The sequence below is a fragment of the Curcuma longa genome, unplaced genomic scaffold (genome assembly GCF_044706935.1).
Source record: "Curcuma longa cultivar G26 ecotype Majalengka, Jawa Barat unplaced genomic scaffold, ITB_CL_G26_1.1 utg8573_np1212_1322966_RagTag, whole genome shotgun sequence".
NCBI lineage: Eukaryota > Viridiplantae > Streptophyta > Magnoliopsida > Zingiberales > Zingiberaceae > Curcuma > Curcuma longa.
The window spans coordinates 496,618-521,536 of record NW_027435604.1 but is presented as its reverse complement, the minus strand read 5'-3'; the positions used below and the strand labels follow the sequence as shown (position 1 = coordinate 521,536).

General features: G+C 36.2%; 3 protein-coding genes across 3 annotated transcripts; 1 reads left to right on the top strand and 2 right to left on the bottom strand.

The window, feature by feature from the left end:
• Positions 1-4,495: 4,495 nt before the first annotated feature.
• On the top strand, positions 4,496-14,833 carry LOC141821007 (uncharacterized). Its single transcript, XM_074708372.1, has 16 exons — positions 4,496-4,805; positions 4,886-5,009; positions 5,768-5,997; positions 6,137-6,346; positions 6,416-6,551; positions 6,634-6,707; positions 6,768-6,876; positions 6,958-7,015; positions 7,086-7,157; positions 7,247-7,342; positions 9,740-10,290; positions 10,382-10,928; positions 11,020-11,188; positions 11,265-11,355; positions 13,893-13,964; positions 14,263-14,833. Exons 1-16 carry the CDS (start codon positions 4,507-4,509, stop codon positions 14,488-14,490), a joined length of 3,066 nt encoding a protein of 1,021 aa, XP_074564473.1. The 5' UTR covers positions 4,496-4,506; the 3' UTR covers positions 14,491-14,833.
• A 2,048-nt stretch (positions 14,834-16,881) lies between these two features.
• On the bottom strand, positions 16,882-17,673 carry LOC141820851 (myb-related protein Zm38-like). Its single transcript, XM_074708209.1, has 2 exons — positions 17,390-17,673; positions 16,882-17,319 (listed from the first exon to the last, which is right to left on the bottom strand). Exons 1-2 carry the CDS (start codon positions 17,650-17,652, stop codon positions 17,016-17,018), a joined length of 567 nt encoding a protein of 188 aa, XP_074564310.1. The 5' UTR covers positions 17,653-17,673; the 3' UTR covers positions 16,882-17,015.
• A 2,435-nt stretch (positions 17,674-20,108) lies between these two features.
• LOC141820850 (L-ascorbate peroxidase 3) lies at positions 20,109-24,693 on the bottom strand. The gene is made up of 9 exons (XM_074708207.1): positions 24,523-24,693; positions 23,617-23,741; positions 22,379-22,428; positions 21,565-21,630; positions 21,438-21,486; positions 20,986-21,068; positions 20,820-20,899; positions 20,589-20,691; positions 20,109-20,473 (listed from the first exon to the last, which is right to left on the bottom strand). The coding sequence occupies exons 1-9, from the start codon at positions 24,633-24,635 to the stop codon at positions 20,282-20,284; spliced, it is 861 nt and encodes a 286-aa protein (XP_074564308.1). The 5' UTR covers positions 24,636-24,693; the 3' UTR covers positions 20,109-20,281.
• Positions 24,694-24,919: the final 226 nt, after the last annotated feature.

The window sequence follows — 24,919 nt, the reverse complement described above, 5'->3', positions numbered from 1 at the left end:
TGTATGGTAAAAATTGGGGGGAAATCAGAGATGGGATGAATCTGGATGTGGATTGATTGAAATACAAAGAAAAGGGGAGGGGAAAGAGCAAGACGACAAGAACAAAATCCTTGAGAACGGGACAAAAGTTCACAGGAGACCCTGCTTCCGAATCAGGAACCTGAGCCAATATCGCAAATCAACCGCCGTTAACTAATTCAATAAAAAAATGTCGAGAAAAGGTAGAACTCATGGGAATCGACAGGCGATTAGGGTTCGGAACCTGGAGGAGCGAGTGCGAAGGATGGGAAGGGGCGCAGTGGGGGCGAGCTTGAAGCCTCGCGGTTTCGCCGGCGAGGAACGGAGGAAGACGGTCAGTCCAGAGGGGGCGAGGCGGCAGGGGACGACGCTGTTTCGCCGGCGTCGGTGAGGAAAACCCTCAGGACGCTGTTTCGTCGGCGTCGGTGAGGAAAAGTCGAAAACCCTCAGGGGATCGCTGTTTCGCCGGCGTCGGCAGGAGATCGTTGTTTCGCTTTCGCCGGCATCGGCAGGAGATGAAGATTGAAGAGTCGACAGTTGGCGTCGGCAGGCCGTTGGCGTTGAACGAGAACGAAAGAACGGGTTACGGGAGAAGGAGAACGCGGAGAACGAGGCGAGGAGAAAGAGAACGGGAGAAGGAGACGCGGAACGAGGCGAGGGAGATAAAGGGGATATCCGTATTGGGAAGCGGCGAAATTTTCTGGATCCGATTTTAATCATTTATTATTTATTATCTCTAAATAATTTAATAATTTAATTTTTTTTTGGGCCCCTTTTAAACCTGGGCCCTAGGCACAGGTCTTACCCGCCTATGCCCAGAGCCGGGCCTGGATACAACCTATCTGACATCATAAATTAGCTCATGAGACTCCTTATGATAGACAAAATTAAAATTTTTATTTTTAGAATGTTCAAGGTTCATTAGTCGATTTTGTCCTTAAAGTGGCTAATGAATCTAAAGATGTCCAAATTATTTCAAACAAACTCCTATATACTCGGCTCAATCTCCTATTACACCCATGTCGTCAAACACCATCGCTATACACTATATTAAGAGTAACAATTTTTTTTAACTCGATTCAAGTATAATAAATAATGTCAAAGACGCATTATAAGGGTCACGATGATTATACTTACTAATCGACATCATAAATAAATTCCTTGGATTTCATTTTTCTTATGATATCAAATTTTTTATTTTTTTAATAGCGAAGGTTCATCAATCAGTTTTATTCAAAAATGATCTGATGGATTTAGAAAACTCAGAATGATTTTAAATCGAGACCTATATACTTGTCTAATGCTTTTGAATGTATTCATGCCCTCAAATAACAATGTGATATATTATATATGAGAGTAATAACTTGAAGCAAACTTTTCGACGGAAGCGAAGAAGGATATTAGGTTTTTTGGAGGAAAATATAAAGTGGAAGATGAGGGTATTATGGGAAAAAGAATGGGAAGAGATATTTGATTTGGTCAATCCAAAAATGAAAAGCGTGTGTTTTGGGTAATACGCAAAATGAACTATGGTTTAGAAAATTGTATATATTCTTTCTCCTTCAAATATTTAAATTTATTTAAAATAATACAAATTCAATACATTTTATAAAATAAAATAATTAATTACTTGTTATAAATACATGTTATGGTCATGTCAAAACAGAGACAAATCTTGATTAATTTGCAAGAGTTATCATGGAAGACCTTAGTGTGACTTTGAATAATCTAAAGATGGAATTTTAGCCTCAAATTTATTTTAAGAAAAACACATCAATTTTTTTAAAGTATATTTTTTTTTTCATTTATCATCAAACCATCCTATGCTATATAAGTCTTTTTACAAAAAAAAAAGTTTAATTTTAATGATGTTATAGCAAGTATGATTGTGTAACTATTACATAATTAATATTAGCAACTTTAATTTTATATCTATTGTAACTACAAAATATAATATTACTATCCTATAACTATTATAATATAATATTAATAAAAAATTACTGTTATAATTTTATAACAATTATATTCTCGTAGTTATTATAATATAATATTAACAACTCAAAATAAACTATTTATGTTGTAGGACTATATAATATTAATCATGTTAATTATAGATGAAGTGTTTATAAATTTTAATTATTATATTGTAATATTATTAGTATTAATTAGAATTAAAATATCTATATTACAGTGACTATAATCATGTAGTTGCTATAATAAAATTAAAAATAAAAATATTTTTAAAAATAAAAATATATTGAGATGGGATGAGATACTATTTTGACGACTCCTTTGAGTATTTCAATAAAAAAGTGAAGAAAAATTATAATAAAGCATCCTCATAATCTAATCATATTTAAAGGGTCAATATGTAATTTTAATATAATTTCATCTCAAAGTACAAAAAATCAATACGCTACCAACCAACATTTTCAAAGTTGACTTATAATGTCAGTCTTCTGAGCTCCTCTTTTTCTTCGTTTAATCAATTTTGTAAGTCAAGTTGACTTCTAAAGTCTTAATTAACAATTTAAAATACAAATCCAAAAATCAATTAATTGAATCCTTCATTCACGTATTCTATCTCCTTCAAATATTTAAACTTATTTAAAATAATACAAATTCAATCCATTTTATAAAATAAAATAAAATAATCAATTACTTATTATAAATACATGTCATGTCGAAAAAGACAAATCTTGACTAATTTGTAAGAGTTGATTATGGAAGACTTTGAATAATCTAATGATGAAATTATATGAGTAAAATATTGATTTATTTAACTTTGAGTGGTAAAATGTCTAAAGGTAATGGCATAGTCTAGATCTCAACAAAAAAAATTATACAAAATAAAAGGGATACTTTTGAAAACAATCCTAATACTTATCAGTTTTTTAAAAGTTTTATTAATACTAAAATATCTATAATTTTTCTGTTTTATTATTAAAATACTTATTTCGTGTAAATAATCATAATTTATATAGTAATTTATTATCCTATAAAATCAAAAGTTCCTTTTCTTTATTATCATTATTATAAAGAAACTTAATTATTTAAAAAATAAAAATTCATCTCATATTCTAGAAATACTTTTATTTTAATTTTACTGTAGCAGATTTAAAATACTTTAACATATTCAAAATTACTAAATAATTATAATTAAAAAATTAAGATTACTTAAATATTGATTTAATTTAATTTAATTAAAATTGTTCAAATATTATTAAATAAATTACTTGGAGTAACTTTAATTTGTTCTATTTCTAACTGATTCATGCAGGATTAGCTCTTTGTTTTTTAGTTGCCATGTGTACCAAATCGTTCAGGCCGATTAAACCTGGGTTATCAGTTTAATTCCATAAAAAATTTTCATCGATTGTCAAGATAAATCGAAAATATCTCATAGCGGATGGTCTAATAAATCTGACATTCTTAGGTCAATCATCCATTGAAAAAAATTCATCTAATAATTCGTTATTGTTGTGACTCGATTCTTAAATGTCTAAGAGACTGCATAGATATCGTACCTTTGTATCATAAGGACGGATCTGCAAATGAGAGGTGGGTTAGGGCTCATCTCGAGTTGATCGAGTCCGTCAAGAGGTCTAAGTTCACTTCGTACAAGTGTATTATACCATCTCACTTTTTCTTATCAAAGTCCTAACCACACCCGCAATTTCTTTCTTTTCTACCTTTTCTTCACTTTTTCTCAATTCTTCAAATTACATCTTGCTCTAATACCAAATAAGAAATTATGTATACTTTTCTTATTTATTTTGATGAAATATATACAGAAGTACATACATGAGTATTATTAGATTATAAATTAAGATAATTATTTATATTCTAATAATAAAAGATTATGTAGAAATTATTTTTATAATTTAAAAATAATTATTTATATTTTAATAATAAAAAATTATAAAAATTATTTTCATAATCTAATAGATTTATAAAAATTATTTTCATAATTTAATAATTATTTATTGATTTAAATTCCTTACTGCTTTCTCATGTAAACGAAGCCACGTACGACCTTGGCTATAGGTCAGGACATCCCTTGGATGGCTCCGTCCATAGTAGCCCCTGGCCATGTCAGCTTCGAACACAGTTAAATTAGAATAATTTTCATTAAAATTGTATAACGTTGAATAAGATTATTTTTAAAATATAAAATTTATGATGGTTTTTTAAATGGTATAATAATAAAGGAAGATATTTTGTTTATATATAAATATATATAATAATAATAATAATAATAATAATAAAGTGTAATTTAATTAACTTGTAAGAGTATTTAAAAAATAAATATTGAAGGGGTAATTCAAAAAATATTCCAAATAATTATAAAAGTCAGTGTGTTCGTCTTCGTTAAGAAAATACCAAGTCAAGGAGGACCAGCAGTTGACTGACTCGCTATAAAAATGCCATCGTTCTTCTTCCTCTCTGCATTTCCTGCCTTCAATCGCACCCGAAATCTCCACAGCCATGGGTTTCTCCTCCTCGGTGGCTGCCCTCTTCCTCCTCCTTCTCGCATACTTCTTGGCCCCGTCCTCCGACGCGGCCGGGCTCGGCTTCGAGTTCCACCATCGGTTCTCCGACCGCGTGCGCGAGTGGGCGGAGGCGCACGCCATGCAGGGCGTCTGGTGGCCCGAGAAGGACACCGTAGAGTACTACTCCGCCCTCGCCGACCACGACCGCGCCATCCGAGGCCGCTCCCTAGCCTCTGCCAACGGCGGCTCCGCGCTCACCTTCGCCAACGGCAACGCTACCTACAGACTGGGATTGTAAGCCCCCTCCTTCCTCATCCCGTCTCCCTTCCCACCACCCCCAAATTCGGCCTTCTGACATCGATTCTTGGAATCAGCTTACATTACGCCATCGTTGCGCTAGGAACGCCGAACGTGACCTTTCTAGTCGCTCTGAACACCTGGAGCGATCTATTCTGGGTGCCCTGTGACTGCCGGCAGTGTTCCTCGGTCACAATTAATGTAAATCCATTAACTCTAATCCTTTCAAGTTCGCTGTTTTTCAGTACACTCTTAACATCCAATAGGTGCACATCACAGTTTAAACACCATCTCTTCTTGCATAATCTTGTTTTTTGGATTTCTGGATGAATGATTGATAGAGAAGTTGATGCATATATTCCTCCTTCTCATAACTTAAAATAACTTACTTTGCAAAGTATTTGAAGATTATGCTAACGCTTGTTGTTGAGGTAAAGCCAACGAACTGTTCTTCTTCAGGGAAAAGGGCAAGATATTGAAAACTCTAATCTTTTGGAAGAATAGGAGAGTCAAAGAAGTTGACAATTAGTGGAAACTGATACATTTTCACCTTGTTGTTAGTACTTAGAAGGTTTTACATATAACCTAACTGAATGCTTTGTTGAAGTTTGATGGAAAAGAAAACTCTTTCATGTGTGTGAGACATCCTTGGATCGTGTTGTTTTACTATGGAGGAATGAAAAGTTTTATGTACTTGAATCCTTTACTTATTTACTTAACTGAATGTACTTGTCAATTTAGGAACTACGATATTGATCTTTGTTTCGATGTTCGTTTAGCAAGTATCCGTGACACAGTCATTTCTCAGTTCACTTGTAATCCTTGCTCCATCACAATTGTATCTAAACTTGCGAATATTTTTTGATGTATTGTCTATGCCTTATCTATGAGCTTCTACTGAGAGTATATAGGTTCAATGTGGTGATTGTTTCTCAAGTTATGAACTTAACTTGCAACAGGGCCTTGACACATATAGTCCTAGCAATTCGACGACAAGCCAGAAGGTCTTCTGTAATGACACTTTGTGTGATCGGCCCAATGCATGCACTTCTGCAACAGATAGTTGCCCGTATCAAGTTAACAATTTGTATGAGAATACTTCATCTTCTGGGGTTTTAGTAGAGGATATTTTATATCTGACAACAGAGGGTCCAAGCCCTCAAGTTGTTGAAGCACCGATTGTGTTCGGGTATGTTGCCTTCTGCTAGAACAAGTCACTTGTGCTTAAAGTACTTATACTTTGTCGACAAAATGTCTTGATTGCTCGATTACTGCTATAAGTTCCATTTGTTGTATCTTATAGTACTTTTTTGGTAAAAATTGTACAGATGTGGAGATAATCAGACTGGTTTAGCTCCGATTGGTCATTTTGGACTTGGTTTGGGGAACGTATCCGTTCCTAGCATTTTAGCGAGTAGGGGATTCACTTCAGATTCCTTTTCGATGTGTTTTGGATATGATGGAATTGGGATGATCAATTTTGGAGACAAAGGTAGCTCAGATCAACAAGAAACTCCTTTAGTTATGTACAGCGGACTGTAAGTTAATGGTTTTTGCTTGATTGCAAACATGTTATCCCTGTCTAACTTCATTGTAATCACTGACAGCTCAACATACATGATCAACATAACTGGAATTTTAGTAGGGAATACTTCAATTAACTTAGGATTTCCTGCAATTGTCGACTCGGGTACCTCCTTCACAGCCTTGTCTGATCCAATGTACACATCGATCTCTCAGAGTGTAAGCCTCTAAACAATATCTCGAAAACCACCGTATTGTTAATTTACTACCATCTCATGATCTTGTTTTGCTACTTTGATAGTTCAATGCTCAAGTGAAGGAAAGACGACTCAACGTTAGTTCAGATTTTACTTTCGAATATTGTTACGAGCTGAGGTAACACATCCATTTGCATCTGATCCAAAGGACATCATCTAACACATGTTTATACTGCAGCGCTGCCGCTACACAAACTTCGGTTATGCCACCTCGCATAAATTTCACAACAAATGGGGGAAGCATCTTTCCTGTACACCATCCGATCGTTTGGCTTCAATCGTCAAAGGTTAGTAGATGAGTATATTATTTATGTTTATTTCTGATGAGCCATGGAAAGTATAATTCTTGCTGTCTTATGCAGTTGCAGTCATTGATCGGCTACTGCCTGGCTATCGTGCATATCGATCAGATCAATATTTTTGGACGTAAGATTTCGACACCTGAAACAACCACTCTTTGTTAATTCTTGGCACATTCTGATACGCTTTGTCACAGAAAATTTCCTGACCGGCCTTCAAGTTGTCTTCGATCGAGAGAGGCACATCTTGGGCTGGAAGAACAGTTATTGTGAGTGTCATTCCAATGAGTGACTCATTGATCATAGAATTCTGAAACTTGTGTTGAGTAACAAGGTAAGTTGTTTCATTGTTCATCAGGCTACAACACAGACGACACTAGCACTTCTCCTGCGCCTGTTCAAGTTCCTGCTCCTGCTCCTGCTCCTGTTCCTGTTCCTGCTTCCTCCCCGAGAGGTTTCACTCCATAGATTATGAACACAGGGGATGCTTCTCCAGTACCTGCAAGAAGTCCTAGCGGCTCAGGCTCATCGCGCATGAAGGCCATGCCAAGCCTCTGCTTGGCGATTCTAATGCTCTCTTTGGCTTTCATTTGGTGATCCTATTCCTGCTTAGGCAACCTTTTATCAGGCACGTAGTATATACACAGGAAGCTTGATCATTATATATACATATATATGTATACTCAATGTTTTTCCTTTCTAAATTTTACAGTTGTTTCAGCTACTGAGGTAGTTGATATGATCCTCAATATACATTGTGGAATGATTGTGTGTTGAATAACGAGAAATAAAATTTTACTAGAAACAAAAGTCGAGGTACCAATGTGGCTTTTTCTGTGTGTATTCACTCAGTGAGTGGAATAAAGGTCTGATTGTCTTCGTGCATGATAACTTTGGTTTTTTTGGTCAAAATTGCACCACCTTCGAATAATTTTGATCAAAATTGTACCACCTTATAAGTATTTTAGATATCAAATTATTGTCCCCGGGGCAATGGTGCAACGGTAGGACATCTCGGGTTGTAACTCTGGGATTTACGGTTCGATTTTCAACTATGGTGTATTTGTAAGAATTTTTTTTTAAATGGAGAACGCAATCAAAGGATGCTGGGCATCTGGATTGGCCGCATGCATTTACCCTGGTGGTCGGTGGGTAACTTGTATGACCAATTTTTTTTTATCAAATGGGGGCAATGGTGCAATGGTGCAATGGTAGGACATTCGGGTTGTGCATCTGAGGGACCGCCGTATTTCCAACTACGGTGTATTTGCAAGAATTTTTTTCCAAATGGTGGTCGGTGGGAAATTTTTGTGGCCGCCGTCTGCGCTTCCCGATTTATCCTTGTGGTAGGCGATTTTCCCGACCACCTCCACCCCCAGGTATTTTCCGATTTATCCTGGTGGTCGGTAGGAAATTTCCGTGGGATTGGGCCGATCACTCCCAGGATTGAGTCTGACTGGGATTTATCAATTTTTTTTAGATATCAAATTATTGATAATTTTTAAAAGAAGGATGATTTTTTAAATAAAATCTTATATACATTTAAATATTATAAAATATGTACAAATTTAAAATGTGTATATATATATATATATATATTTAAAAAATTAAAGTTCCCTATTTTTAATGAAAAATATAGAGACTAAATCGATAAAAAATTTTATAATTTTTTAGATTAAATACTGCCTTATTTCGATTAATATTAAAATAATTTTAATTGAATGAAAACAAAAACTAGGTTTTGATTTTCCTTTTTTTATCTTATTAAAAGAGTCAAAGTACACATGAAGAAAGGTCAAAAATCAAACCTTGGCATTTTCCAAAACTTTCACAAGGAATTCCAACCAAGAAACACCCTAAACCTAATCAACACGTACAAGGAGACTTTGACCTAATTACATGCATCACTTTAATCATCTTAAAACGTATATATAAGTGATACAAGACAAGGATTAGTCCCTTAAAACCCTAGATTTTGAATGGTCAATCCTTTTTTTTTGAACTAAATCTTTTTTTATACATGCTTATGGAATAGTACAAGTTCATAACATTACCTGATTTAATCTTGTTATCTAGATATAATTATTTGTAAAGATAATATAGATCTTAAAAATTGAAATGCAATTTCTTCTAATGTGATTTGATAATACTATCAATACTTTTATTTTAACTAGATTATCTCTATGCTTTTAACCCTTATTTGAACTCTAATTAAACCTTAGTTAGCAAATGGTGCAATTGTGTCTTGAGAAATCGATTTCAATTTTAATTTTTGATATTTGAGTATAGAGGGAATTTAGCCGAAATCAAAAAATTGTTTGTACAAGTAAAATAGGTCAACCGTTATTTATCCCTTTTAAATACATTTGGCAAGAAATCAAAATATTAATTTTTATAAAAAAATTATATATTTTCCATTTATGTGCATTTTTTTCACTTGAAAATACAAACTTTGTTTATTTAAAGAAAGAAACGATTTTAAGGAAACCCTGCTGACGTAAGCTTAAGACCTTCCATTTTAAATTGAAGTATTCCGAGGAGTATGTTGGCAAATTCAGAACTAAAGGTATTATTTCGAAAACATTAAAACTTTGAAGGTCAAAATAAAAATTTTCCTCTGTTTTTTGTGTGCACTTTTAAATGCCCTCTCTGCTCTAGCGGAGAAACGAGAGAAAGGGAGAGAGAGAGAGAGAGAGAGAGAGAGCGAGAGCGCGAGCGATGCAGAGTGAGAGTGGCGAGAGCGAAGAGAGAGAGATCTGCTGAAGAAAAACAAAAATTCCTTTTTACGATCAATTATTTCTGTTTCTTTTAATTTTCTCAAAGATTGTTTTTTCGTATATATTTTGATTCGATTTTGTTCATCATCTTCTTGCCATTGAATCTTATTTCTTACCTGTATTCTTTTGCTCACAATTGTTTTTTGGATTCCCTGATCCCGGAATCGGCAGAATCCTAAATCTCTCGTCCTTGATCATGTCGCCGGCCTTCAATTCCTCTTCTTCGCTCACGGCCCCCGCCGCTGGCAGGCCCGCCGGGCGCGGCCTCGCTTCCCCCTGGAGCCACGTGGTCCGCGGTGAGGCCGACGCGGCCACCACCGTTCCTTCGTTGCATTCGCGTCCGGAGCACGTAGATCGCTCCTTGCCCTCCGGTCTCGCCCCCGAGAGCTTGTCCTCATCCTCGATCGTCTCCCTCCGGCCGGCCGAGGTGGCAACCGAGGAGCAGGGGAGCGGCGGCAATGCGGCTGGAAAGAAGGTTTGGAATATCCTGAACGACGGGGATAGCGAGGGGGGCGCCGTGATGGGAGCCACCTGGCCCGAGCTTTCAGAGTCCGCCAAGTCCTTCGCCAAACCGACCTTCTCGGAATCACTGGTTGTTCCTGATGGATCGGAAATTCCTCACGAGGTAATGCCCTTCAATTGTTTTCGGATCTCAGTGCTGTTTTGTAGGAAAATTTTCTATCTTTATTCTCTGGTTTTTGTTTGGGACATTTTAGGTGCCTCTGATGGCTCCTCCGAAGACAACTTTTAACAATCCTAACCCTAATTCTAATCCAAGCCCGGCGGTTACCGCTCGTCAGAAATCCATTCCTAAAAGTAATTCCATCAAGAGGAGCGGCAGTGGCGCCAATGGATCACCACTATCACATCAACAATCCCTCACGCCGGAGATTACTCCGATTGCTTTGGAAGAGGGCTCGGGTTCTTCTCCCAATGCTCCTAGTAAGGGCAGCAACTGGGATCCCAATAGGGATGGTGGATTGATGACACAACACCAAGGCGAGGATGATCACCGTGGGGGGTTCTACAGAAACCGACGAGGAAATAATAGTGGTGGCGGGGGATTCCACCGAGGAGGTGTTGGCTGGAATTCTCCTCGAGGTTTTAATAACAGAGATCCACGAATGCCCATGCCTATACCACCGGTTCAGCAGAGGGGGTACTCGCGGCAGTTTGTTCAACCACCACCGCCTCCTCCTCCGGTTCCATTCATCGGAATGCCTCCCCATGTCAGGTCTATTGTAGCTCCCATGGGCTATCCAGGTTTGTAATGCAATCAATTAAGACGATGAATTAAGGTGATGAATGACATTTCACCATATGCTTGTTATGATCTATGTTTTTCCTTTTTCAGATGTTCATTCTCATGTTTATTATATGCCCCCTCCAGCACCAATCGATCCACTGAGGAATGTACCCTTTATTCCTCATCAAGCCCCACAGGCTATGGCTTCTACTGTGTACATAGCCCCAGTGGAGCATCTTCGCAGCATGGTACTAAAGCAAATAGAATATTACTTCAGGTAGTCATTTTTGTGCTCATATAGCATATTTTAACCAGAAACTCTTAGTTTTGTTTATGTTGTCTTGGCTTTGCAGTTTTGACAATCTGCTGAAGGACACTTATTTAAGACAGAAAATGGATGACCAAGGATGGGTCCCTATCTCCCTGATCGCAGGGTTTAATCGCGTGAGTAGTTAGTGGTTACTTCTCTCGCCTATTCTATTATCTGATTTGATTTTACTTGTTCTTTAAATGCTACTTTTCAACTTCGGATATTACCAAATTCATAATGTATTTATGATGTTGGTCTAGAAATTTTTATCATTAATTTGGTGTAGTATCACTCACAAATATTCTGAGTAATTAGCTGGATCTGAAAGACTTGATACTTGTAATTCTTCCTCAACATGCGTATATATGGAAGCTTTTTAGCACATTGTTGGAAAATTGTTTGGGTCAGAGTTCCATATTACATGGTGCAATTTGTCACATTACTTGGAATTTTTTTATCACTTTGCCATGCCTGGAATCTTGAATGGTGCACATTGACAGTTTGAATGTCTCAATTTTCATGCATGTACATGGAGTTCGGTTCACATATTACCTAAACATTATTTCAACTGTTGCACCACCTTGGTCCACATTGACATATGAGTTTACTTTCTTAAGATTCTTATAAGTCTAGCTGCTAGGAAATTTGATTTCTCTTTACTAGAGCATGATATGGATGCCATACCATATTTGTGGTTTCACACAACATATTGTGTTAATTATGCTTCAAGCTATAATGTGTTCACTACATAGGTCATGATCTTTTTAGGTTTCAGATCTCAGATTGGTCATTTTCTAGATAGTGTATAGCAACATAATTGGGCTTGATCCAACTTATTCAAGATAGAGATCATCACCCAGTCTGACCCTACCCTGGGGGAGGGTAAGGGAAGGACTGTGTGATCCGGTGACTGGTTGTTTGGTGCTGGTGTTCAAAGTAAGAAGGTGTTGTCGTCACTTGGACTGTACATTGGACAGTTCCTCGGGAAACACAGCCTTCTCCTACAGATGTGTCAGGGAAAGAGAAATAGTATCTTGTTTGGAGAAGAGGGATAAAGAGAACAGAGAAAATTTGATAAAAAGCTGCAATTTCTTTCGTTTATACGTGTATGTATAGAACTAATTACACTTGCAACATTTCTTCCATTAACATGAGAGATTTCTTTCATTCAGCACTGTATCTCCTACTAAACTACACCAGCAGTTGCATAGCTTCTACTAGCGTAAGAAACTCTTATAATTCAACACTGCACTACCATTACAAGCTGCACAACTACTTGATTTCTTCCACTAACATAAGAGACTGATAATTCAGAACCATAACCTCTAAACTGCACAACTACTTACACATTTAACCACCACAAATTGGAACCATGTCCTCAATTCTTGTCACGCCATTTCTTCAACTACCAACTATGGGTGCAGATCCTGCTGATTCAGCTACTTCTTATGCTGATTCAACTCCTCATGTAAACACAGAGTATCCTGTCTTTGGGTGTGTCCACTGTCCACTTCATAAACCATGTCAGAGGATCTGTGGGTGCATGCATCTCCTTTCCTCATGTTCTTCTGTTGCTCTAGCATGGATTCATTTGGGGTGAGCAGCTGCTTGGAGGGTATCACATAAGATCTTAGGAGGCTGACAAGATTTGAGCTCAATCACTATTTTATCAGTTGATATCGTCTCAATAGCTCAATTAATACCCAAGTTTAGTGAAGATACCTCTTTGTGTTGTCTTTTTACGAATCGACTCTACCTTTGCTATTGGAACCATGACTATTCACCAAAATATAAAAATCTTTAGGAGTTAACCTGAGATTTCCAAAAGTACGTGGTTGTGATGAAATTAATTAGTTGTGCATGATATAGGGCTTTGCCTTTTTTGTTATATTTTCACAGTCCCAATAATTTAATGGGAATGATTCTCTATTCCACTCCATGTGAGTCATGGAGATATTCAAGTTTGGAGAGTTAGGAGTGCCCAAAAAATTCCTGTCGCCTGATTCTGAAGCTCTTGCTATCATCAATCCATCCGTTCTTATTTCTGGTATTTGACACCTATTGTATACATAATAAAATGAGAAATATAGATAGAGATGATATGGACATGTTCAAGGACGATAAATATACTCTATAATTAGATGAGTTAGATTTTAGTTATTGAGGTAGAAGAACAGTAAAAAAAAACTTGGATATTACTACTGATATAAATACAGGATAAAAGTCCATACAACTGATCCCAAATTATAGGGTGTACTATGTTTGAAGCCAAGCAAAATGTGATGAGATTCTTATGGATTTTAGATAGTTTCTGTGCAAAATTATTAATTTGAAATTTATATATCAATGACAAATATTTAGCTAGACTACAACAAAATGCTTTCGTTATCATAAAAATTTGGTGAAAATAATTCAAGATCTAAGTTTTTGCGACTGTGGCACCATTATTTTTCTTGATCTTGAGTTGACAGCTTATATCTGGGGGATTCTTTAATTCCTTCCAAAACTCAGAAGTGAATTTTGACTGAGTTACTTTATCTTGTTAGCACGATAAAATGACATTTCTCAATCATTTGAAGATGTATGCTATAATTTGTTGTTAGCTGAACCCACCATTGTCTTTTTTGCTGTTTTGATCTTGGGATTTCTCTCTGTTCCTTCATATTTGCAGGTTAAACAATTAACAAATGACATACCATTTATATTGGAGTCACTTCGAGGTTCAACTGTTGTGGAAATACAGGTATTAAAAATGCCTAAATTTGTTTGGTTTGGTAATGTTCGACTACTCAACTGTAATATTTAGCATGTCTGCCCTCAACTTGTAAATAGTTTACCAATTGCATACGGCTTTATTCTTAGTTCCTTAAATGTTTCTATTGTTACTACAATCCGTTGTTACTCTTCGTTTAAGATACATTTACAGGTTGGCTAAAATCTTATAATTCAGTAAACAGTTGAATTTCATCAAGCAGCTATTGGCCACCTTTTCTTCTTGATGCTCTTATGATTTATGGGATGTTTGATGTGCTATGTTGCAGGGTGAGAAAATAAGGCGACGAAATGATTGGATGAATTGGATTCTTCCTTCAATACCACACCAACATGGCATTGTTTCTCGCCCTCAGTATTCGCTGACGTCCAGCGTTGATTTAATTCTGGCTCATGTACAGAACCTTGGATTATCTGAGAGTGGTTCTGGTTCTCGCCTCAACAGTACTAGTCGTCCGATTGGTATGGGGCTTGGTAGAACAGTGTCTGACAACTGAAGCCTTCTCCTCGCGACAACCTTTATCTCTCTCGAAGGTTACCTAAAAGGCCCCCCCAAAAAAAAACACAAAACAAAAAAATTCAAAAGGGAACAAATAAAACTACTTTGGGTAGATTCTTCATCGGATTTCATGGAATAATGTTCTGGTTTTGGACTCTGGGATGCTTTGAGCAGATTTGGACTAAAAGGGATAGTTGGATTTCTATCAAACTACCTTCAGCAACTTTTGTTTTTATGACTAGCCAATAATTTTGCCTAATTGATGAATAATTCAACACCCAGTAGGTTCACAATACTGCATGCTACTGTGAACTAGTTTGGAATAAAGTGTTGTTTGGACATGTTTATCTATTTAGGCATTCATTTCTTCATGGATTATGATTCGATCTATTTATTTGAATTGCTTTTTGTTTTTTTTTTGTATGCATCATATTCTTTGATTGTCTTATTCAGGCTGACTAACTTGTTTGGAGGAGCTCTTGTCAGATGGAATCATGAACAGGCTTCTTTTGGTGAGTACTTTTTATTTAGTTCAAGATTATGTTCTTTGGTCAACTCAACATGAATTGACCAACTTAACTTACTCTTCGTGATTCAGCCTATTTGGTCGACCCACTTACTTGACCCTTTCGGCCCATCTGGTCTGTTTGGCCTGACCACTTCCTCCTACTTGTTCGACTTGATTATTGCAGGAAAATTTTGATTCGGCTCGACTTAGTTTTCGGTCAAACCATATATACAATTGACACCTTGGAAGCACAATTCAAATTTCTTCATTCATGTAGCTTAACTTATCGCCAAGATTGTCAGTATGAAATGCAAACTCTGGTCATCGATCACTCACCAACCTTCCTTCTACGATATATGTCGCATTCTCACAGTTCTTTCGCCCTTGAAAACGCAGCTTCCCTCTCGGTCCCAGATGCTTTGGAAAAATCAGCAACAATACTTTTCAAGCCTGCTTTGATTCTCTCATATTCCTGCATTAATTCTCTCATCATTCAGTGCTAATGCATTCGTCACCAGACCTTTAATGCCATGTTTTCCTTGTGTCTATCCCCTTCTTTCTGTGTCTTTACTTCAGCCATGACTTCCCTGCAGTTGTCAATCCTCGTGCAAGAAAAATGAGCACCAGGATCATTCAAGTTTGCAGATGCAATTTTATAGTTTTCCGGATAACAAAAAAAGGGCCATGCTCATGCATGAGAGTCGATGGATGGAGTTTATCAGCAACTTGAACAATTTGATCATCCCTGACAGTGATCGAGCTGCAGGTTGATACATCTAGTTTGTTCTTGATCATGCCCCAGTAATGTACTACTTGTGTTGACAGCAACATGGCATGTTGCTTTCCTTTGACATTAATTTTGGGTTGGTGTAGTGATCAGGTTATAGCTAATTCTTATCAAGTGTGGTGCTTAGCACAGGTGGATATATAGCTAGTCTAGGCATGCATGACATTAATGTTGTCGTCCCTCGAACGTCATAAGACACTACTGTTTCCCTCGTTTAGTATTTGAGGCAACATGTTAGAGCTGTGATCGATCGAGTGGTTTCTATAGAAACACTACAGAAGAAAGTTCGACCTTGCATTTGGCATCGACGGTGAACTTGGAGACCAATCAAGTCTAGTTGTGTTGGGATACTCATTGGATTTATAAGATGAAAGATATCTCCATTGGAATGAGACCTTTTGGGTATAACCCATAAACAAAACCATGAGGACGTAGATATTTTGATTCCATTGGATCTAACAGTGGTATCAAATCCGGATCATGAGAAGAATGGTAGGGAGGTTCTCATGATGTACCATATATTCAACATTTTGAAGAGAAGATTATTCTTTGAAAATACTCATCCATCAAAAGTTAATTTCCCTTCCTAATTTCACACTACAAATCCTCATTTCACACTAGGATATTTATTGCTTGTTTAATTTCACACATCTCATCTGAATTATCCGAATGCACATGTAGTTGACTTGATTTTAGGCAGTCAATAGAAATGTATGTAATTTTGGAGAACAATATTCAATCAATTATATGTTTATTATTAAGGTTGCTCAATCAAATAGGATTACCAACCACCCTTATTAGTTAGGAAGATATATCAATTTCTATAGACTATCCCTCCACAAAATTATTCACCATGGAGGGCCTCTCTATCGATCGACAACATGGTGAATCCATATCTTCTTAATAGAAATTGATATAAAGGAACTAAAATATATATAATTCGTCGATTTTCTTCAAAATAAGGCTCAAAATTAATTATTCTAGCTCTTTGATCAGAGCTTGAGAGCAAACAAGGCAGCACTGTCAATCTTTTTCATACAAGGAATTAATAACAAAAATTAACTTTAAATTAAATAGTAGAAAAACAACTCCACAAGACTGACAATTATATAATTGTAAAAAAAGGAAAACATATATACTCTTCTCTTAATTATCACAAACTTATTTTATCTTGAAAATTAAAACACACACACACACACACACAATTTTTAACAGTCTACCTACTCCTTCAATTCATCTGAAGGCTTGTTCTGCAGTAGTCCAACAGTAGGAATGTAGTGCTGCTCGGCACGACACTACACTCGGGCTCTTGCTGCATCTCGATCGGAAGGTCCATGCACAGCTCCAAGTTGAGGTCCGGGCACCTCGGCGCCTTCTTCTCCTCGCTCCTCTCACAATCAGTCGCATCGATCGGCCGGTGTGTGATCGGGTCCACTCCCTTGCTCAGTAGCTTCCTCTTGATGTGTGTGTTCCAATGGTTCTTGATCTCGTTGTCGGTCCTCCCCGGCAACCTCCCGGCTATCAATGACCACCTATTTTGAAGATTAACTGACTGAAAAGTTCGTAGAGAAAAACGATATACAATTGAAGATGGGCAGCTACTTGTTGCCTAGGAGAGCGTGGAGATGGATGATGAGGGCATCCTCTTCCTCGGTGAAGTTACCGCGCTTGAGGTCGGGGCGGAGATAGTTGATCCACCGGAGGCGGCAACTCTTGCCGCATCGGAGGAGACCCGCCGCCTTCGGGAGGGAGCGCCAACAACCTTCGCCATGGGCGTTGATGTAAGCGACAAGGCGTTGATCTTCCTCTTTCGTCCAAGCTCCCTTGTTGGTGTGTGCCTTCTCGCAGCATGGAGATCTTCCCATTTCTAATTTTTTTCCTCCCTTTTTTTTTTGCTACAGTGTAGGGTTTAGGATGGGAATTTATAAGAGTTTGACTACCCACTTTGGATTCAAAAGAAAAGAAATAAATAAATAATTGATAGATAAATATGGTTGACTTTGTTATCAAAGATTCCTTCACTATTAAGTTGATATGATACATGCACTTATTTTGTTTTGAAGTAATTTTTTTATCTAAAAATCTCAAATGGTACAAATCTTAGAAGATATTTAAAGGGAATCATTTCTTTTTAAAAAAAAATAATTTTGTTTTATTTTGCTTAGTGGCCCATTGAAGACTTTGCTCAAAGTTAATTTAGTGATGGTAGCTAGATCTTTGTGTAAAAAGTTGGTATCTTTTATTACCAATAATTTAGTGTATTATTAACAAAAGAAGCTATCGAAACTAAAAATTAGCACATAACTTCATTTATTATTAAAAATTAGCATATATGTATTTGGCACACGAGACTTGATGTAGTCTCCTTGAGACATTCAATGTTTGTGGCCCCATAACTCCTACAACTTAGCTAATTCACTTAGTACACGCGTAAATTGGGTTTGATAACTAGCTATTTGTGAGAGTTTAGTGACCGACAAAACTTTACCATTGCCTCATATAACTTATGAAAGTCTTTGTCAAAGATCCATCAACAACTTGTAAGGTATCAAGCAAGTTGTAGCTAGGTGAAAACAAGAGAGCGACCGACCCACCCCACAATATGAACTCGATTAGGTTCATCCTCCAAATGTTGTTTAGAAGCAAGTGGAGTGGCCGGCCTTATAATGAAACGAGTAGGAGGTAGGTAGGTATGACTTGTCGTAATAGCCATGACTTTCCCGGGCCACATAGCAACATACTTATCTTTCCACTCTCACAAATCTAGATCTTTGTGTTGTTTCCTTTCTAACCAATTGCTATGCGCTTCAAATATCATATCCTTATCGTGATAAAGACTCGATAAAAGTTACATCCACTAGATCATTGCTTGAGCTAAATATCAATAGACCAAATTGTTTATATAAAAAGATGTATTTAAACATAAATAACGATACCCACTTAAAATAGCAAAAACAAAAGTTGATAATTTTAGGAAAGAAAAAAAATTAAGAGGGATTAATTGATTCAAGTCGATCAAAGTTAAGTTAGTTAATTAGTCCGTAATTCACAAGGAAATTATATATATCTCAAACAAGTGTAATTGCAATTATTCACTTCTAAATGAGAGAGAGAGAGAGAGGAGAGTTTCATAGAAGTTTAATTTATCTTATTTTCTCAAATTCAAAAAATTGAAATGAGATCTAATTTGGAATTCGTTTAGCCATCAAATTAATCACACCAACTTGCCGAGATGCATGGTCCGTGTCTATGATCCCATAGCACTCACAAATGGCTTCTATAGTCAACAAGAGTCAAAATCGAACGAAAAGTCTCTCTACTATTCTTCCACCTAACAAATGATACGAAAAAGCATACAAACAATTTGGAATTATGTAGGTGGTAGAGCCAATCATTAATGTGGGAAACGAGTTTAAAAGACTTCCAAGTCATCATCCATGTGCATTTCATTAATGACTAATAAACAAATAAAATTAATGATTTTGACTTATCAACAACAAATTAAGATTGAATAATGTATCTCACCTTGTTGTGCTCATTTCACACTACTATGTTTATTTCGCAAAGTGAGTTTGAAGACATATATAATTAAAGACATTGCATAGAGGGATGAACTTGATTTGAGGGCCTCGTAGTCATCTTAATTGTATTCAGAGCTCTAAAAGAAGATAAATTTGACTTTAAATATCACAAAATGATTGAATTTAAGTTATAATGGATTTTGGACTATGTTCTTCAGTTCTTGTTGATATTAGATTTAGTTGTCTAATCCTAATTGGATTTTAATACTGCAAATTTGTATAAGTTTGATTATCAACAAGACTACAACAACCTAGGTGAATTTTTCAAAATAGAGAAACGGAAATCTTTGAGAAGCACATCTGTTGACTTTGGAACCATAGCTGACTTTTAAAAGTTGACCTACATGTTGATTGATAAGATTCATTGCTTTTTGGGAAACGAAGGATAAAGACTAGCTTTTTGAATTACTAGTCAACTCAAACCTTGCTGCCCTTTTCCCCTTAGTAAACGCAGGTTTTATTGAGCTTTTCTCATAAGAGTTGCATGTTTAATGAAGATAGTCAAATTTATTATTTATCAAATATAAAAATGAAAATGAATTCATCTCTGTTGCAGCTCTAAAATTGACTATTTTATTCATGATAAATTCTAGCCAACCCAACTTAACAAGATAAAATTTGATTGTTGTGATTGTATTCACGATAAATTCTATTCTAGGCGCCAAACGCACTATCATTAATAGTGTGTAACACACCTCTGAATAGAAATAAAAGGAATAAACTTATGGCAAAGTTCCACATATTAAAGTTTCAGATGTCTTAATAATAATAAAAAGCCTTCCAATCTCATTAGTTACCTTACTGTATGGCATTCTTATGATAGAAATCTAAAAATGTAGCATTGCATGGATTATTATTGCTATTAATAACATCTATAGCATTGAATTTATTCTAGATATGAACTTCGGCTATTTCATTTTCTCCGAGTAGCTTCATAGAAGTAGCTCAAGATCACAACTGCAGCAGCAACAGCAACTCCAAAAGCGCCTTGTGCAAGTATGGTACTATCAGCAACTGGTTTGGCAGTTGAACCTCGCGGAGTAAATCCTAGTTCAGACAACTTCTTGTGCGACTCCGCATAATCCTTGAAGAAAGCATCCTCGTCCTGCAGAAAAAAACAATTATCATAGACCACAAACATCAGAGACAAAATGTTGAAAAGGTTACAAGGTTAGGGAGGAAGGAGAGATTTTTCTCATGGAAATTTAATTGAGTATTACCTTGGCGTACAGCTCAACATAGCGTCGAAACTCAGGATCAACCAACAGAGCCTTGTCGGTTGGAAGCTTCAGAAGTCCCTCTGTTTCTCCCTTGAGCAATTCACTGTTAAAAATCAAATAAAAGTATATTTTCAAACGATGCTCACTGTATCATGAATCCAGAGATGATACAAATTTAGATTAAGTAATTTTGTCATTAGAATATAAATTGTGAGTTATTGTCATTCTCACATAAAATAGGAGTTATCAAATTTGAGGGGTTCACTAGTCCAGGCACCATCGAATCCCGACCTTTCAGGATGAGCTTTCCCCTTCATGAGAAAATCAAGTATGAGAGATGCAATGAGATTGCAATCATTAGATGGAGCTGAGGTAGATAAAATGGTGTGATGCCTACCAGCGTGTGGCCACCAGAGAGCGCAACAATATCCTTATCGGTTAACCCCATCCTGCAAAAGACGTCTCTCAGATGGGGCGCACCTGCAAACAAAGAGATAATGTTAATCTATGTGAATGCAAGCATGATTACTTGTAACGCATTCAATCAACATTTGAAGTTCCTTTTCAGGAAATAGAAGAGATACTCTCTATAGCAACGGTATAGAATGTGAAAATAGTTATTTTTAGCAGAAGCAACAAGCAGAAATATGGTAGTTAAAAGTACAAACAAGACTGTTCATTTCCAATATGGCATTTGCAGATTGGAGCCACCGTAACTGAGAAAATAGAATAATAGAAAGAACAAACATCTGCAGTTTCACACAGCACTAGAAATTATGAAAATAAAGAAATACTTTAGGCATCATTCAAAATGCTATATTGAAATAAATAAGCAGATATCAGATAAACCTTTCTTAGCATCGGGAAGTCGTCCTTCTCTTGGGCAAACTAATGAATCCTGGTACAACAAAAGAAAACAATCATTGATAAGCAATAGTTAACCAACCATTAATAAAGCAACATGTGATCATAATACCCGTCTTCCTGGAACAAACTCAATGGTTGGTCCTCCAGTCACTTCAACTGCTACAACTCCAGCCAACTGGATTTTCAGAATTTGGAGTTAAATTCAGTTCCAAGCTCATTTGATGAGAAAATAAAAAAAAGTATTGTCTGAAGAAATGTGATGTTTAGTGACCCAGATCTTGGAAGAGAAACCCTTATATGATAAGGGTGGTCCATTATAACTTAGACTCTGTAGCTTCTTCTTGAACCAGTTGACATAAGTTTCAATTTCAGTCAAAATAATCGTCAACCGGTAAGGAAAGGGATAAATGGAACCATTAGTTTCATGTTACCACTCTTGGTCAGGTAAATTGTTTCCTTTATTATTTTTGTTTGACCTATTATCTATATTGCTCAGCCTCAAAAACAATTATCCAACACAGGAGTGGATCAAAGTGCCCAACACAGCTATTTCCAATGGTTTTTACAGGCAATCAACAGGGATACAAGTGTAGAGTGTCAGTACGACATGTCACATGAGTATGTAAAGGCTAGAAGAGGAGCCCAAATATCAAGCTTATTATAGTAAAAAAGAAAAATTCTGAAGTTCCAGTCTTAAGAACAGTCTTAATCATGATCCCTAGCTTACTTAGACTTTCCTAAGCACACTACATTATTGCCTACTGAATTCGTGCTTAAAACCCAACTAGTTGTCTAGAAAACAATATTCCATCTAACTAAGCTGAAACAAATATTTCTTATATACATCTATAAAAAGATTGAATCAGAATAGCTTCAATCTGTTTATAAGTAAAATGAAAGAGAATTGAATGCACTATGCTCACCTGATAAAGATCAGCATAAGTAATCCTTGGATGCTTTGACTTCACAGGCTCTGATGATAACATGAATATAGAATGAAAGAGATCATTAAGGTCATGGCACTAGAAAACATTAGTCTTCAAGAAGAGCAATCTAAATAAAAAAAACAAAGTTAATTACATTACAAACACAATTGTACTTGTTAGCGTTTGCTGATTGATTTTCTTACATTCCAAAAAATGTTTTCTTTGCCGACAGTTATAAATGTGTAATTTTATTTTGACTTTGAAACACAACAAAATAAATTATATTCACAACTTCGATATAGCATTGAACCTCATGTGATTTAGCTGCAAATATTAGATTCTTTTCTGTCTAATTTAGTGACTTTCAAGCAAGTAGTATTACACTTAGCTGACTGAAATAATTGAAATCAAACTCATGATGTAGCTCAAAAGAACATTACACCATAAATAGTGTAGTTCGGTATGATGCACAAGAAACAATTTTATTTATTGATCAACATCAATAAAATAATATATATTTCTGAATGCGTTCATCAGCAACAGAATCTGAGAATCAAAACATGGTAGACCTAACAAATCTTCTCATATTACACAAACTATGTTGGGTCAAATCGGCTTCCCTAGCATAGGTTCTAAAGTGGTAAGCAAACAAACCTTAATAAAGTAATGTCACACAACCCCACATGAAAGTTACACAACAAACTCCTGGCATCTCAATATAACTAACTTTTCATCAATAACTACTCCAAAAGATAGTCATAATCAACTCGAATTCAAAAAATCTAAACAGGAAAGCAAGAAATAAATAACAAATATTGTTATACATAAGGGTAGGTGCTTGGGAGGCCACATTCAAAAGAGGCATCTCCGATTCTTATCTAACAACAGCACTGCAAAAAAGAACTTCATGAAGTGCGAAAAAATGTCACAATGTCTTGGGAGGTCATTTACTATGGAACCTGTAATTGAAGAATCTACATTTTGATGAGAAGAACCTCTGTTTTGGTATTATATTAATTTATACTAATTATAACTAAATACATATTAAAACTGATTCATAACCGTTGAAGTTAATTATATGGTTAAATCTTAATAGTATTAATTTTATATACAATAGTTCATGCATTCTGAGAGCTGGAAATTGGAAGAACTAAAGCAAATATGAGCCAGCGCACAATAAAAGCATTTTACATATAAAATAAGTAATTTTGTAGCCAGAATAAAATGAAGCATACCACAGAGATCTATAGCAATTTTTAAGCCAGCATTTGCTCCATGAGTATACTCATCCTCATGCCTAATTGAACCATTTGGACCGCCTGTTTTTGTAGTCACATCATAAGTTCCAGCATCATGCCATCTGAAAGAAACCCAGTAAGATTTATTTTATGAAACTTTCATAATACATAATAAAATTAGAATGACAAGTTTAAAACTTTAAACAAAAAGGTTTATTTCTTGACCTCAGGGCAATTTTTAACCTTATTGTGATTCTCATGTAAGAATCAATTTCCAAACCTTTGCTTTGCTTGTTCTTTCCAATTTCAAAAATTCTCTTCCATCCCAAATAGCATACTAGATAATTTACTACAATTGGTAGGGCAAGAGATTGGCATTAAATAATTAACATATGATATTCCCTATTTCTGTCCTGTTCAAACCCTTAAACAACCCTTAAATAATTAACATAGGATATTATCCTATCCCAGCCCAAGCTCCAGCTTCTGAACTTCACAATCTTATCAGTGCTTGTATTTCTTGATCATACCCACACTCTCCATTATAGTCGCTGTTATGAAATTTACAAGACACTCGACACGATAGTAGTTAATCAGTTAGGTCATTCATACAACAGCTTGTCCAACGAAATCATCTAGAAAAGACGAAAGTAACAAGCGATGATGGAGGAGGTACCTATTGAAAACACTAAGTATACGTAGGAACGAGAGAGCCTGGTCAGATCGCTACAAAAGAGAAACCAAAATGGCCTTCCTTGCATATAAATACTTAGAGATAAAGATTCCAAAATAAAATAAAGCAGGACATTCTTTCCCTAATCCGGGAAAGAAATTCCTTTTTCTATGGCAGAAAGATTTTGTCGGATGATTCGGTATCAAAATAATAGGAGTAGTAATACGTACGCGAGGCGAAGCATGATGGGGGCGCAGTTCTTGCTGGCGATGAGAGCGCGAAGGTCTCTGCGGGCCTTCTCGATCTCCTTGCGGTAGTCCGCGTCCACCACCGGGGCCGCCATTGCTGCCTTGCTGGGGAGAGGGAAAGGGGGAAAGGAAGAGAATTGGGGAGAGGGCGAGACTCGCGAATTGGATGGATTTATTTACGGGAAATGGAAGACCGAAGAGATATGCGTCGATTGGTGCACGGTTCCCAATGTGGCTGACGGTCAGACTTCACTGGAGCAACGTTAAGATTCGTGCGAAAGATTCAGGCGGTACGATTCTTTTATTTCTTTTCCGATGCATCTTCAATTATTTCAGATATTATTTATTTATTTATGGGTAAATGTTAAAAGGATATATT